This window comes from Tupaia chinensis, unplaced genomic scaffold (genome assembly GCF_000334495.1).
Source record: "Tupaia chinensis unplaced genomic scaffold, TupChi_1.0 Scaffold000002_1, whole genome shotgun sequence".
Classification (NCBI taxonomy): Eukaryota; Metazoa; Chordata; class Mammalia; order Scandentia; family Tupaiidae; genus Tupaia; species Tupaia belangeri.
The window spans coordinates 6,165,997-6,183,005 of record NW_006159428.1 but is presented as its reverse complement, the minus strand read 5'-3'; the positions used below and the strand labels follow the sequence as shown (position 1 = coordinate 6,183,005).

General features: G+C 41.6%; 1 protein-coding gene across 4 annotated transcripts in view; it reads left to right on the top strand.

Annotated features, from left to right (window-relative positions):
* LOC102494814 (elongin-C) overlaps nt 1–17,009 on the top strand; it is a 53,502-nt gene that overhangs the window by 27,997 nt on the left and 8,496 nt on the right. For 3 of the 4 annotated variants that reach the window (XM_014589855.2, XM_006139807.3, XM_006139806.3), the window contains exons 2-3: nt 7,166–7,218; nt 9,551–9,694. In XM_014589855.2, coding sequence (XP_014445341.1) covers nt 7,215–7,218; nt 9,551–9,694 — 148 coding nt within the window. In that variant the 5' untranslated portion in view covers nt 7,166–7,214. Of the gene's footprint in view, nt 1–7,165; nt 7,219–9,550; nt 9,695–11,903; nt 12,068–17,009 lie in introns of those variants that run through there. The other variant, XM_006139808.3, reaches the window with a different exon arrangement.

Below are 17,009 nucleotides of genomic sequence, written 5' to 3'. Positions count from 1 at the left end.
CCTGCATGATTTTTTTTTTTTTTTGGAGAGATTTTCACTGTAGGGCGCGTGTGCTCGCCAGACAGACAGAGAGAGACATAGAGACAGAAAGCGAGAAATCACCCCCCAGGGGGGATGGTCACGCCGCAATCCCTTCTCCTCCATTCTCCTCTCGGGATCTTGGGCACGCACGCACACGCGCCCAGCGTGAGTTTTAAGCCACCGGGTCCAGGACACGAACCGCGGTCGACTACGTGGGAATCCAGCGACATAGCCATTACGCTAACTGCTGGTTCCCGTCCTGCATGATTTTTCAAGCCACTGGGCCCAAGACTTGAACAGTGGTCAGGCATGTCATTGTTCAGCACTTTAACCACCATGCTACCTGCTGGCCCCTCATTCACCCTTTATATGCATTGATTTTTTGTTGTTGTTGTTATAGGGCACATGTGCTCACCAGAAAGACTTAGAGAGCCAAGAGAGACAGAAAGTGAGAAATCGCTTCCAACGGAGGATGGCCAAACCACAATCCCTACTCCACCATCCTCCTCTTGGGATCTTGGGCATGCACACACGCACCCAGCCTGAGTTTAAGCCACCAGGTGCAGGATTCGAACCATAGTTGAATACATGGGAGTCTAGCAACGTAGCCATTACGCCATCTGCTGGTCCCATATACATTGATTTTTCTTTTTCCCATAAAATTTTTGCCATAAGGCATGTGTATTCACCAAAGAGACACAGAGAGGGAGGATTCATCCCCCTAGGGAGGATGGCCGTGCCACAGTTCCTTCTCCTCTAGTCTCCTCTCAGGAGTTTGGGCATGCATGCATGCATACAGACCTGGTATGTTTCTCCAGATCTGGGACTTGAACTGTGGAGCTGCCCATGTGACATCTGGTGCCTTACCCACCACACTACCTGCTGGCCTGATTTGTTTCTTGTTTTTTTTTGTTTTTTGTTTGTTTGTTTGCTTGCTTGCTTGCTATAGGGTGCGTACGCTCGCCTGAAAGACAGAGAGAAACAGAAAGCGAGAAATCACCCCCCCAGGGGGGATAGCCACGCAGCAATCTCTTACCCTCTCAGGATCTTGAGCACACACGCACACATGCCCAGCGTGAGTTTAAGCCACCAGATCCAGGACTCAAACTGCAGTCAGCTACATGGTAGTCCAGCAACATAGCCATTACGCCAACTACTGGTCCCCTGATTTTTTTTTTTCCAGGAAGGAAGAAAAATTTATATTTTCATTTAAAGAAACAAACAAGAAAAATATTTTAACAAATTGCTGAACCTATGAATAACTCAAAAGAAAGTAAAATGTTTAAATGGGGAAAACAGAGCATAGTAAAAAATAAAGAAATTAGTAATGTTTTACTCAAAAGTCATAAAATTCTATTTCTCTAGTTCAGTCTTATGTTCACACTCTCTTCAGTTGATATGCAGTTACTGTGGACCAGTCTTTCCGATTAAATCCTGGGAGTTAACGTTCAGCATTGTTATTGATATTTCTTGTCTCTAGCATTAAATTGGTCGTTTTCTTGGTTGCCTTTTGTTCTATTATTTCTGTATGTGTGTTTAGTTTTCCTGGTCAAGCACTCCTTTCAGAACTTCTAGAAGAACAAGACCAGCAGATGATGTAATGGCTATGTTGCTGGACTCCCACATAGTTGATCGCGGTTGGAGTCCTGGACCCGGTGGCTTAAACTCATGCTAGGTGTGTGTGCATGCGTGCCCAACATCCCAAGAGGAGAGTGGAGGAGAAGGGATTGCTGTGTGGCCATCCCCCCTTGGGATGATTTCTCGCTTTCTATCTCTCTGTCTTTCTGGTGAGCACACGCACCCTATAGCAAAAACCTCTCCAAAAATTAAAATAAAATAATTGAAAAAATAATTATTTTTAAAAAAATAATTCTTGAAGAGTGCTACTGGCAAATTCTTTCAGGTCTTGTTTATCTGAGAATGTTTTTATCCTTTCTTTCCATATGAAGGATAATCTTGCCGGGTATAGTATTCTTGGTTGAAACTGGTTTTCACTTAACACTTTGAATATATGTTCCCATTCTTTCCTTGCTCTCATTATTCCTGATGAGAGGTCTGAGGTTAGCCTGATTAGATCATCTTTATAAGTAACCTGACGTTTCTCCCTTGCACATTTTAGTATCTTTTCTTTGTCTGTAGATTGGACTGGTCTGGCTATGATGTGCCTTGGAGAAGATCTTCTTGGGTTGATTCTACAAGGGATCTTTTGTATTTCTTGGGTCTGGATATTTGAATGCCTCTCTAGATTTGGAAAGTTTTCTTGTCAGATTTCATGGAATAGATTATCAATGCCCTTATTAGTTTCCTCACCTTCTGGGATACCGATTATCTAGATGTTTGGGTGCTTAATACTGTCTAGTACTTCTTATATAGTATTCTCATTTTGGGAGGTTATTTTCTCAGGTTTTTTTGGTCTTTTTTTCTAGATCAGAGGTTTTGCCTTCAACATCTGAGATTCGATTTTCTGCGTGGACTAATCTGTTTTGTTTTTAAAGAATTATTTTATTTAACTTTATTTATTTATACATTTTTTAATTTTAATTTCACCAGAGAGGGAGAGAGAAAGTGAGAAAGCAAGCCACCAGGTTCAGGATTTCAACCATAGTTGCCCACGTGGGAATCCAGTGCTCTTAACCACTACACCATCTGCTGGCCCCAGGACTAATCTGTTTTTAATACTTTCAAGGGAGGTTTTGATTTCCTAAATGGCAGCCTTCATCTATAACAATTCCATTTGATTCTTTTTATGGTATATCTTTCCTCTTTCAGATCATGAAAGAACACCTCCTAGAACTCATTGTCTCTTTTCTCCTGCATCTTCTGGAGTTCATTATCTCTCAGCCCTTGCATCTCGTTTAGTTTTGTCACTATGAATATTCTTAAGTCTCTATCAGATATTTCCATGAATTCTACTGTACTGTCTGTGGATGATGAGGGATTGTTCTTTTCCCTTAGGGGAGAGATATTTTCTTGGTTTCTCATGTTTCTTATGCCTCTATGGTTGTTTCTGGTCATTCTGTCACAAAATCCTCCACAGTGCTTCACAATGCGGTATCAACAATAAGATTAGGAGTTCAGATTGATAAAAAGAAATTTCTTCATTAAAGCAGGAGGTTCAGTGACTTTAAAAGTATTCAGATTCTTGGCTAATGTGACCTAGGCCTTGTCTGAATATTTCAGGAGATGGGTTTAGAGCATAGCTTCCCTGAACACTCCTTTTCTTTTAAGAATTATTTAATTTTGTTTTTTATTTAATAATAGTTTATTTTTTATTTAATTCTTAAAAGAAAAAGAACAATAACATTTTAGAGCAGGAAGGGAACTTGGACATTTAATTATCTAATCCTTCATCTTTTTATTTATTTATTTAGAATGTATATTTTTTAAAATTTGCTATAGGGCACTTGCACTCACCAAATAGAGAGAAAAGGTGAGAATGCAAGCTGCCAGGTCCAGGACTTGAACCACAGTCAACCATGTGGGAGTCCCGTGCTTTAACTACTGTGCCACCTGCCTGTCCATAGTTCGTTTTCTTCACCCTTTAGGCTAGAATTTAAACATTAATCAGGAATTTCTTAGAAAGGAGGATATTTAAAATATGTTATTTTCTTACAGATAACATAAAAGAGAATGTTGATTTAAATAAGATCCTCCAATGGGGCCAGTAGGTGGTGTGGTGGTTAAGGGCGCTGGACTCCCACATGCCCAACCATGGTTCAAGTCTTGGACCTGGTGGCTTCTTTCTCACTTTCCCTCCTTTTCTCTCTCTGTCTCTCTCAGGTCAAATTGGAATATAATAAGTAATAAATAAATAAATAAATAAGATCCTTCATTAGTGAAATACTGTGTTGTTAAAAGATAAGTTATGGGGCCAGCAGGTGGTTATGGTACTGGACTCCCACATGGCTGGCCACTGTTCAAGTCCTCAACCTGGCGGCTTGAAACTCACACTGTGTGTGCGTGTGTGCATGCCCATAACTCCAGGAGGAGAATAGAGGAGAAAGGATTGAGGCATTTCCACTCCCCTTAGGGGGTAATATCTCACTTTCCCTCTCACTGTCTCTGTCTCTTTGAGCACATGTACTCTATGGCAAAAACCTTACCCTCCCCCCTCAAAAAAAAAAAAAAAAAAAACACTGGACCAGCAGGTAACATGGAGGTTAGGCAGCTGGATCCCACATGGCCGACTATGCAGTTAAAGTCCCGGACCCGGCAGCTTAAAAAAATGCTGGGCATGTGTGTGCACCCAAAATCCTGAGAGGAAAATGGAAGAGAAGGGACTGTGGTGTGACCATCCCTCTGAGGATGAGTTCTCACTTTTCCTCTCTCTCTTACTCTCTGGAGAGCACACATACCCTAAAACCGAAACAAACAACAACAAAAAACACCTAAAACAAATATATAGAAGAAATGACTTTGAAAAATGTGTGTGTGTGTGTGTGTGTGTGTGTGTGTGTGTATAAATTAATGAAAACTGGATTTCTCAAAAATTAAAATACTGGACCTAGCAGCTGCCGTGGTAGTTAAGGGCACTGGACTCTCACATAGCCAACCACAGGTTGAGTCCCGGACCTGGTGGTTTGCTTTCTTACTTTTCCTGTCTCGCTTTGTCCCTCTCTGGTCTAATTTAAATAAATAAAGTTAAATAAAATAAATCTTTGAAGAAAAAAATGAAAATGCTTTATCACTTCATTGCTAAATTTCAAAATTATTGTAGCTTGGGGCCAGCCTTGTAACCTAGTAGTTAAGGGAGCTGGATCCCACATGGCCGAGATTCTAATTCCAGCCCTGGTGGCTCAAAAAAGACACAACAGGCACGTGTGTACCCATAGCCAAAATTCTCAACAGTATGGAGAAATGGAGAAAAGGTTGTGGTGTAACTGTACCCCATTGGGGTGTGCTTTTCTTCTCTCTGGCAAGCACATGCACCCTTTGACAATTAAAAACCCCCAAAAAAGGAAGAAAAGGATAAAATCAGTTTGGTAGGCTGTATGCAGAAGGGACAGAAGACTAAAATTACAGATTTGCACACTTGTAAAAGTAAAGGGCAAGCATTCTTGTTTTTCATCCTCATGGAATGTACTTCATGTCCATGGTTATGTCATGTCATTCAGGCAAATATTTGCTTGGCATCTACCACTTACTTAGTAAACACTGCATACAGAGATTGCTGTGTCCTCACAGTATTCGATCAGGACACCTTCTCTTCCTAGTTCATGGATGTGTAGTAGTGCTCACAGTATTGATAATCCCGAAAGCTCACCTGAGTGTCAAGTGTCCAGGGCTTTTACTGGGGCTCCCTTATGTGGGCGTGATTGATGGAATCATAACGCTAACAAGGTCAGTTGCCAGCTCCTCTCCAAGACTATGCCGATAGGTTCTCAAAGCTCTCCATCCCGAGTCCTGTCAGTTTAAGGTACACTCAGTCACCTGGTTAGCATAAAGTATTAGGACCCACCATGAATAAACAAGGAAACCCTACGTTAGGGAAATCCTCAAGGTTGGAGGCTATTTCCCAGAAACCAGGGACAAAGAACAGCCAAATTCTTTTTTTTTTTTTTTCCATTTTTAATGTCAGAGGGTACATGTGAGACAGAATGAAAGGGTAGGATGGGATAGGATGGAGAAATGGGAAGGGTAGGTGGAAAACACTCCTCCAGAGGGGATCTTGTCATACTACAATTCTTTATTCCGCCAGTTCTCCATCCAGTTAGGGTCCTAAGTGTGCATGCACATGCTTGGCTTGAAGCCATCAGGACCCAGACCCAGACCCCAGCCAGCCATCTGGCATCTGCTTCCTCCACATAGCACTTAACCACTGTACTATGGGGCTACCCCTAGTGAACTTGATTTTGCTTGTCTGTTACTCTTTAATATGTCACATCCACATGCTGTTTTACTTAGAGTTTTTACATTTTACTTCTTTATTATTAAATTTGCTATAGAGCATGTGTGCTCATCAGAGAGAGACAGGTGGCAGGGTTGGGGGGGAGTGAGAAAGCAAGCCGCCAGGTCCAGGACTCGAACTGCAGTCAGCCGTGTAGGAATCCGTCACCTTAACCATCACACTACCTGCTGGTTCCACATCCACTTTCTTTTTTTCTTTTTCTTTTTTTTTGGAGAGATTTTGTTTTTTGTTTTTTGTTTGTTTGTTTGTTTTTTGCTATAGGGTGCGTGCACTCGCCAGACAGAGACATAGAGACAGAAAGCAAGAAATCACCCCCAGGGGGGATGGTCACGCCGCAATCCCTCCTCCTCCATTCTCCTCTCGGGATCTTGGGCACGCACACACACGCGCCCGGCGTGAGTTTTAAGCCACCGGGTCCTGGACGTGAACCGTGGTCGACTACGTGGGAGTCTAGCAACATAGCCATTATGCTAACTGCTGGTTCCCAACATCCACATGTTTTTAAACCCCCTTCTCCAGGCTTACTACATAGCTTGGTAATGGAAGCTTGATCCCACATGGCTGACCATGGTCCAAATGCCAGCCCCAGTGGCTTAAAAATCACACTGGATATATGTGCATGCCCCATTGTGGGGTTCTTTCTCCCTTTCTCTGGCAACATTGAAGGAAAGAAAACAAAAACACAAATCTACCACCTGAGCACCTCCCCCAATTAATTTATAATGGCTGTGATATTTCTAGTAATCTTTGCTCCAATACAGAAGCTCCAGCTGATCAAGCTCACAGAGTATTTACGGAGACCAGCAGTTAGCGTAATGGCTATGTCGCTGGACTCCCATGTAGCCAACCACGGTTCGAGTCCCAGACCTGGTGGCTTAAACTCAAGCTGGGCGCATGGTCGTGCGTGCCCAAGATCCCGAGAGGAGAATGGAGGAAAAGGGATTGTGGCATGGCCATCCCTGCTGGGGGGGTGATTTCTTGCTTTCTGTCTCTCTGTCTCTTTCTGTCTTTCTGGCGAGCACACATGCCCTATAGCAAAAACCTCTTAAAAACAGTATTTACGTACTCTTTCAGTTTATTCATAAAAATGTGGTGGTGTTGCTGTGTTGTAATGTTGACTTCTTACCTTCCAGGAAGAGAGAGAAAGCCTTTAAACTAAACACCAAGAACAGATAACTGTGGGTGACAACATGTCTTTTGCACATTAATCTTAATATGGTATTATTACATTTTCAGAAAACTACTAAAGTTCCTGTGAAGCAAAGTAAAAGTTCCTAAGAACAGAATGGGTAAGTAATATGAAGGTAATTTTGTTTCAGTTAAAAATGATTTAACTTGGCCAGATGGCGTAATGGATACCTCGCTGGACTCCCACATATTCGACCACAGTTCAAGGTCATTGAACTTGGCAGCTTAAAACTCGCGCCAGGTGCCTGTACGTGGGTGCCCAAGATCCCAAGAGGAGAATGGAGGAGAAGGGATTGAGGTGTTTGCCATTCCCCCCAGAGGTGATTTCTTGTTTTTTGTCTCTCTGTCTCTCCGATGAGCATTGCACCCTATAGCAAAAATCTTTTTTTCTCTTAAAAAAAAAAAAAAAAAAAAAGAGAAAAAATCCGGGCTGGGAGGTGGATGGTGGTTAGGGTAGCTGGACTCCTACATAGCTGACCACAGCTGGAGTCCCAGACCTGGCAACTCATTTTCTCACCATCTTTCTCTCTCTCTCACTCTTTCTCTGGTCAACTTCAAAAAATAAAATAATGGCAATGATTAAAATTAAATAATTTCTTTTAATAATTATTTTATTTAACTTTATTTTATTTGACCAGAGAAGAACAGTAAGAGTGAGAGGAAGCAAGCCGCTGGATCCAGGACTAGAACTATGGTCCGCCACGTGGAGTCCGGTGCCCTTAACCACCATGCCACCTACCAGTCCCTAAAATTAAATAATTCTTTTTTAAAGAAAAAAATGCCTCCCTGATTTACAATGGTTTGATTTTGAATTTTTCAACTTTATAATATTGTGAAAGTGACAGACATTCAGCATTCAGTTCCAAAATTGTTGAGAACTTTTTTTTTTTTTTTTTTTTTTTAATTTTGCCAGATAATGCATGTTCTTGCTCGCCAGAGAGAAACAGAAAGTAAGAAAGCACCTCATGGGAATGGTCACACTGCAATCTCTTTCCCTACTTCTGCCCTTCATGATTCTGGGCATGCACACGTGTACCCAGTGTGTTTTTCAGGTCGCTGGGTCCAGTACTCGAATGGCACAGGTTAGCCATGTGGGATTCAGCTGCCCAACCACCACACCACCAGCTGGCCCTGAAATATATTTTTAATTTGTGACAAGTGTACCAGGACATAATCCCATCATAAATGAGAGAGCATCTGTAACAGAAGCTGAAGTTTTAAGTCTTCAGGGTCAGTGATGCAAGTAAGAACATGGTCAGAGTAGATTGAAATTAGTTGTCTATATTAACGGCTTATGTTTACTGTATTTTCCTGAAAGGCAGATCAGTAATGGAATTGTTCCAGTCCAGTTTGTGATTTCTAGTGAGTGATTGTACCTTAAGAAATTTGAGACTTTTCTAACAAAGCTAAGAATGGTTTGGCTTGCAAAAGCTATTGTTTTATTATGAGTCCCCCAATTTTTATTATGGAAAAATTGCAAGAAAAATATAACATAGCTTTCACAGTTTTGCCACACCTGCTTTCCGTGTGTGTTTGTGTGTGTGTGTGTGTGTGTGTGTGTGTGTTTATATTCGACCTCCATCATCTTAGGGTCCCAGCTGGATCCAGGAATTAAATTGGTGTAACAAAGATCAATAGGAGTAAAGCATACAAATTTATTTAATACTGGTTTTACATAACATGAGAGTCTCGTAAGGAAATGAAGACCCCAAAGAAGCAGTTAGTCAGTTATTTATATACTCACTTGGGCAAAGTTTAGTAAGTTGTAAAGAAGCAACTCAATTATGTGAGAAGTCTTACAGATAAAAGTTATTTTGAAACAAGATCTATACAGAATTCTCTCAGGCTTGACTTCTTGTCCTTAAGGATAAGGATTTGCATCTTTCGCATGGGAATTTTCATCTTTTACTTTTAAGAAGCAGCATGGGAATCAACAGGTGGCATAGTGGTTGACACGCTGGGCTCCCATGTAGTCAACCATGGTTCGACTCCCAGACCCAGTGGTTTGACTCACTTCAAGCACATGTGCATGTGCACCCAAAATCCCAAGAGAATGGAGAAGGAAATTGCAACATGGCCATTACCCGGGGGGGTGGGGGGGTGGTTTCTCATTTTTTGTCTCTCTTTCTTTCTGTTTCTCTAACCAGTACATGCGCCCTATAGCAAAAAATCTCTCAAAAAAAAAAAAAAAAAAAGGAAAGAAAGAGCTTAAATATCAAAGCGATGTTTCTACTGTTTTTTAAGAGCCTTTAATTTAGAAAGTCAGCATTTCATAGTGATGTAGCAATGCTTCAGTACATACACACACTGGTTTTTCACGTGTGCTTTTAAGATTTAGTTAAACATGTAGAAATGCTTCACATGTAAATTCTTCGGTTTTTGTCTCCTAATTCAGTCTATGTTCAAAATTTCCCAATCGTTTTAATTATTTAGATGGAGAGGAGAAAACTTATGGTGGCTGTGAAGGCCCTGATGCCATGTATGTCAAATTGATATCTTCTGATGGTCACGAATTTATTGTAAAAAGAGAACATGCACTAACATCAGGAACAATAAAAGCCATGTTGAGTGGCCCAGGTAAGTACAGTTCTTTCTTTTTCTTCATATTATCGGTACTTGTAATATTTGATCAATGTGTTTTGTTTTGTTTCGTTTTGTTTTTATTATTGCCAGAAGGCACATGTGCTTGTGAGAGACACACAGAGTAGCGCATCCCCCAGCAGGTCATGGACACACCACCATACCTTCTCTGTTTCTCATCCTGTCAGGATTTAGGGTACACACACATGCCCATCTGTTAAGTTTTTCAATCAGGTTTTTTTTTTTTTTTCAAGCATCTGGGTCTGGAATTCAGACTGCTATTGACCATGTGAGATCTAGCTCCCTTAACCACTGTTATGCAGCCAACCCTGATGAATGTATTTTTAAAAAGTTAAATAACTCATAACTTTTTTTTTATTTTAAATAATTCTTTTTGGTTGTTTTTTTTGTTTGTTTGTTTGTTTTTTGAGAGGTTTTTGCCACAGGGCATGTGCGCTCACCAGAAAGACAGAGAAACAGAAAGCAAGAAATCATCACCCAGGGGATGGCCACGCCGCAGTCCCTTCTCTTCCATTGTCCTCTCGTTATCTTGGGCATGCACACACACGTGCCCGACGTGAGTTTAAGCCACCGGGTCCAGGACTTGAACCATAGTCGACTACATGGGAGTCTAGCGACATAGCCATTACACCAGCTGCTGATCGTGCTTTTTTTTATTTTAAAAGAATTTTTTTTAATTAAATTTTATTTATTTATTTTATTTTTATTTGACCAGAGATGGGCAGAGCGAACAAGGGTGGGGAGGGAAGCAAGCTACCAGGTCTGGGACTCAAACCACGGTTGGCCATGCGGGAGTCCAATGCCCTTAACTACCACTCTCCCTGCTCGCCCCAACTTTTTTTAAAGAATTATTTAATTCAGTTAATTAATTTGTTTGTTTTCATTTGACCAGAGAGGGACAGAGTGAAAGAAAGAGAGAAAGTGAGAAAGCAAGCCACCAGGTCCAGGACTCAAACCACTATTGGCCATGTGGGAGTCTGGCATCTTTAACCATCATGCCACCTGCCAGCCCCACCAACATTTCTTTTCTCTCTCTTTTTTTTTTTTAAGAGAAATTTTTGCTATAATGTGTGTGTGCTTGCCAGAAAGACAGAGAAAGACAGAGAGATAGAAAAGGAGAAATCACCCCCAGGGGGGATGGTCACGCCGCAATCCCTTCTCCTCCATTCTCCTTTCGGGATCTTGGGCACGCACACTCACGCGCCCGGCATGAGTTTAAGCCACTGGATCCGGGACTCAAACCGCAGTCGACTACATGGGAGTCCAGCGACATAGCCATTACGCTAACTGCTGGTACCAGGCTCAGTTTTCTTTACCCCAAAAGCAAATGGAAACAACTGCTGTTCACCTTATAAAACCACTGATATTATTTCAGGAGTGATTCTGAAGTATAACCTAATTTAGCATTTATTTTCCTGCATAAAGAACTGCACACATCGGATACCTAGTACCCACAAATTCACATACAGTGAAATAAATACACACCTAGAGATATGTGCTGAAATAGGACCAGAATACTTTCTGCCCTATGAAAATTATGTGTGCACAGTGCATTGGGAAATCATAAAGTTTTTCTTCAAAAATAGCCAAGACTCACAAATTACACACCCGTGGGTATGTCGGCAAGGTTTAAAACCTCGTATTTCGCACTTTTCCTTTCAGAAAAGCTTTTCGAGATACAATGAAAGAAGCAGCATGGGAATCAACAGGTGGCATAGTGGTTGACACGCTGGGCTCCCATGTAGTCAACCATGGTTCGACTCCCAGACCCAGTGGTTTGACTCACTTCCAGCACATGTGCATGTGCACCCAAAATCCCAAGAGAATGGAGAAGGAAATTGCAACATGGCCATTACCCGGGGGGGTGGGGGGGTGGTTTCTCATTTTTTGTCTCTCTTTCTTTCTGTTTCTCTAACCAGTACATGCGCCCTATAGCAAAAAATCTCTCAAAAAAAAAAAAAAAAAAAGGAAAGAAAGAGCATAAATATCAAAGCGATGTTTCTACTGTTTTTTAAGAGCCTTTAATTTAGAAAGTCAGCATTTCATAGTGATGTAGCAATGCTTCAGTACATACACACACTGGTTTTTCACGTGTGCTTTTAAGATTTAGTTAAACATGTAGAAATGCTTCACATGTAAATTCTTCGGTTTTTGTCTCCTAATTCAGTCTATGTTCAAAATTTCCCAATCGTTTTAATTATTTAGATGGAGAGGAGAAAACTTATGGTGGCTGTGAAGGCCCTGATGCCATGTATGTCAAATTGATATCTTCTGATGGTCACGAATTTATTGTAAAAAGAGAACATGCACTAACATCAGGAACAATAAAAGCCATGTTGAGTGGCCCAGGTAAGTACAGTTCTTTCTTTTTCTTCATATTATCGGTACTTGTAATATTTGATCAATGTGTTTTGTTTTGTTTCGTTTTGTTTTTATTATTGCCAGAAGGCACATGTGCTTGTGAGAGACACACAGAGTAGCGCATCCCCCAGCAGGTCATGGACACACCACCATACCTTCTCTGTTTCTCATCCTGTCAGGATTTAGGGTACACACACATGCCCATCTGTTAAGTTTTTCAATCAGGTTTTTTTTTTTTTTTCAAGCATCTGGGTCTGGAATTCAGACTGCTATTGACCATGTGAGATCTAGCTCCCTTAACCACTGTTATGCAGCCAACCCTGATGAATGTATTTTTAAAAAGTTAAATAACTCATAACTTTTTTTTTATTTTAAATAATTCTTTTTGGTTGTTTTTTTTGTTTGTTTGTTTGTTTTTTGAGAGGTTTTTGCCACAGGGCATGTGCGCTCACCAGAAAGACAGAGAAACAGAAAGCAAGAAATCATCACCCAGGGGATGGCCACGCCGCAGTCCCTTCTCTTCCATTGTCCTCTCGTTATCTTGGGCATGCACACACACGTGCCCGACGTGAGTTTAAGCCACCGGGTCCAGGACTTGAACCCTACTTGGGAGTCTAGCGACATAGCCATTACACCAGCTGCTGATCGTGCTTTTTTTTATTTTAAAAGAATTTTTTTTAATTAAATTTTATTTATTTATTTTATTTTTATTTGACCAGAGATGGGCAGAGCGAACAAGGGTGGGGAGGGAAGCAAGCTACCAGGTCTGGGACTCAAACCACGGTTGGCCATGCGGGAGTCCAATGCCCTTAACTACCACTCTCCCTGCTCGCCCCAACTTTTTTTAAAGAATTATTTAATTCAGTTAATTAATTTGTTTGTTTTCATTTGACCAGAGAGGGACAGAGTGAAAGAAAGAGAGAAAGTGAGAAAGCAAGCCACCAGGTCCAGGACTCAAACCACTATTGGCCATGTGGGAGTCTGGCATCTTTAACCATCATGCCACCTGCCAGCCCCACCAACATTTCTTTTCTCTCTCTTTTTTTTTTTTAAGAGAAATTTTTGCTATAATGTGTGTGTGCTTGCCAGAAAGACAGAAAGTGAAAAGTCACTCCCCAGGAGGGATGGCCACGCCACAATCCCTTCTCCATTCTCTCGAGACCTTGGGAACACATGCACACATGCCCGGCATGCATTTAAGCCCCGAAGTCCAGGACTTGAACTGTGGTCAACTATGTCAGAATCCAGCGACATAACCATGACACCATCTGCTGGTCCCAATAACTCATAACATTTTATGACAGAAAGAGTAACTCTTGTACATTGTTGAACAATTATGTGGCATTGGGAAAAAATTCGTTTCTTCCATTTCTTTTTTTTTTAATTATTTCTTTATTTAATTCCATTTATTGTTAATTTTTAATTTGACCAGAGAGAGAAAGGGAAAGCGAAAAAGCAAGCCATCAGGTTCAGGACTCAAACCATGGTCGGCCATGTGGGATCCAGTGCCTCTAACCACCACGTCACCTGCCAGCCCCCCATTTCTATTTTTAGTTATTTACTCTATAAATGTCAATAAACTTGAATTGATTATTTCATAATAGGAATTTTGTTATTTTTCTCCCATTAGTTTCTGTGCTTACCTCCTTTCTTTTTCTTTTTTTTTAATGTTTTTGCCATAGGGTGCATGTGCTAGCCAGAGGGAGAGGGAAAATGAGAAATCAACCCCCAGGGGATGGCCACACCACAATTCCTTTTGCTCCATTCTTCTGGGATTTCAAGCATTGCACACACACATGCCTGGTGTGAGTTTCATGCTGCCAAGTCTCAGACTAGAACCATGGTTGGTCATATGGGAATTCAATGCCTTAACCACTACACCACCTTCTGGTTCCTGTGCTTACTTTTTTAACCACAGATTGTGACAGTTTGTGTTCCTAATTCCTAGCCAGATGTAAAATTTATATATAGAAGTTATCAGCTCCCAAATCTCTATTCTTAACTTTTTTTTCTGGAAGTAAAATTAATGTCACATATAATTAATTATTCAAAAGTATACATTTCAGTACCACTTACTGCATTCACAGTGTGACCATCACCTCTGTCTAGTTACAAAACACATCACTCCACAAGGAAATCTTCTACCCATTAAGCTTTCCTGCCCATTCAGTACCACCAGTGTCTGATGGCCACAATCTGCTTTTTAATTTGCTTATCATGGGTATATGAATGGAATCATATAACATGTGACCTTTTGTGTCCAGCTTTTCTCGCTTCTCATATTGCTTTCAGGAGTCATCCATGTGGAAACATGTATAGTACTTCATTCCTTTTTATGGTAGAAATAATACTCCATTTTGTGGATATATTTTGTTTATCTGTTTATCGGGTAGTGAATATATGGGTTTCTACCTTTTTTCTCCAGTTTGCAAGAGTGCACATGTGCTCACCAGAGAGAGAAAGCAAGAAAGCACCCCCTTGAGGTGCAGTCACACCAGTCATTTCTCCCTCCTGTTAGGATTTTATGCACAGACACCCAGCATGTGTTCAAGTCCAGGATTTGAAATACTCAGTCAGCCATTTGGGATCTAGCCACCTTGGCCACTAGGGCCCGGACTGGCCCATTCTGCCTTTTGACTACCGTGAGTAGTGCTGCTGTGAACATTTATGTATTAAGTATTTATTTGAATACCTGTTGTCAGTTCTTTTGGGCATTTACATAGGAGTGGAATTGCTTAATCATATGGTAAGTCTATGTTTAACTTTTGGAGGAACCACAAACTATTCCCGTAGTAGCTGAATCATTTTACATTCCTACCAAAAGTGTATTAGGGTTCCAGTTCTTATACATCCTGGCCAACATTTGTTATTGTCTTTTAGATTATAACTCTTAGATATCATGTGGTTTTGATTTGCATCTTCTAAATACCTAATGATACTGAGCATCAAGTCTTTTGCCTTTATTCTCTTCCTTTCACCTCCTCCCCCTACCCACATCCACCTTTATATGAGAGAGAAACAGAGAGAGATACTGTTTTTCTTCTTGGAGAGATTTTTGCTATAGGGTACAGCCCCTATGCTTGCTGGAGAGTGTGCGTGAGGAGTCACTCCTGGAAGGGTATAGCCCAACACAGTCCCTTCTCCTTTCTCCTCCCCAGATTTTGGGCATGCACATACACAGGGCATGAGTTTCAAGCTGCCAAGTCTGAGACTCAAACCACGGTTGGCCATGTGGGAGTCTAGCGTCTTAACCACCATGCCCTCTGCTGCCCTTGTGAGACATATTCTTGATGGGGTCTCACTGTCTCATGATCCTCCTGCCCAGGCCTCCCAGTCAGCTAGGATTACAGATGTGTACAGCTGCTCTGGGTTTGTTCAGCTTGACCTGGAAACTAAACCCAGGCTTCCCTTGCAGCTGCCAGCCTCCCAAGCAACAGCAGTATCTGTGTGTCTGCCATTGAGGCAGGGCTTTTTGCCCATTTTGCCCATTATCCTTTTATCTTTTATTGAGTTATAAGAGGTTTTTTTTTAATTCTAATTATTGAACCTTTGTCAGATACGTGATTTGCAAGTATTTTATTTTATTCCACAGGTTGTCTTACTTTTTTTTTTTAATTGTTTGCTATAGAGTACATGTGCTCACAGGAGACCTAGGGAGAAAGCACCCTCCAGGTAGGGGATGCTCACGCCACAATCCATTCCCCTCTTGTGATTTTGGGTACATACACCTAATTTTTGGGGGGGTAAGGAGTGAGCATGGGGCACATATGCTTGCCGAAGAGAGATAGAGAGAGAGGGAAAATGAAAAATTACCGCCAAGGGGGATGACCACATCATAATTCCTTCTCCTACCATGGATCTGGTATGCTTTTCAAGCTGCTGGGTCTGAGATTTGAACGGGATCCAGTGTCTTAACCACAATGCCACCTGTTGGTCTCACCCAACATACTTTTTAAGCCACCTCATCCAGGACTGAGACAGCACAGTCTGTTTATGTGGTCTCCAGCCACCTTAATCATTATACCACAGACTGGTCTATGATACCAATTCTTTTAAGTATATTTATCTTAAGGGGCCAGACAATGGTGTGATAATTAAAGCAGACAAATTCCACATGGCAGACTGTGGTTCAGATCCCAGAGCTGGCGGCTTGGGAAACATTCCAGGCATGTGTGCATGCATGCCCAAAGTCCCAAGAAGAGAATGGCAACAAAATTTTACTTTGCTTTTCATAAGCTTGATCTCCTTTAGTTTAAAAACAAGAGTTTTGGGGACTAGCAGAGGGTGTAAGTTACATCATTGGACTCCCACATAGTTGTCCATAGTTGGAGTCCTGGACCTAGTGGTTTAAGACTCACACCAGGTATGTGTACTTGTGTGCCCCAAATCCTGAGAGGAGAAGGTATTGCAGCATGAACATCCCTCGCCCCTGAGGTGATCTCTAGCTTTCTGTCTCTCAGTCTGTCCAGCAAGCACACGCATCCTATAGCAAAAGTCTCTCTTTAAAAAAAAAAGAGTTTGGGAGGCCAGAAGGTGGCATGGTGGTTAAGACAGTGGATCCCACATGGCTGACCACATTTCGAGTCACAGACCCAGAGGCTTGAAACTCAAACTGATCCTGTGTGCATATGTGCCCAAAACTTTTAGAGGCTAATGGAGGAGACAAGATTGTGGCATGACCTTCACCCCTGGAGTATTAAATCACCCCTGGGGGTGATTTCTCACTTTCTCTCTCTGTCTTTGTGGCAAGTGTACAAACCCTATAACAAAAATCTCTCTTAAAAAGAAGATTTTTGGGGGACCAGCAGTTAGCCTAATGGCTATGTTGCTGGACTCTCACGCAGTCGACCGCAGTTCAAGTCCTGGACCCAGTGGCTTATACTCACGCCAGGCGTTTGTGTGTGCATGCCCCAGATCCCGAGACGAGGAG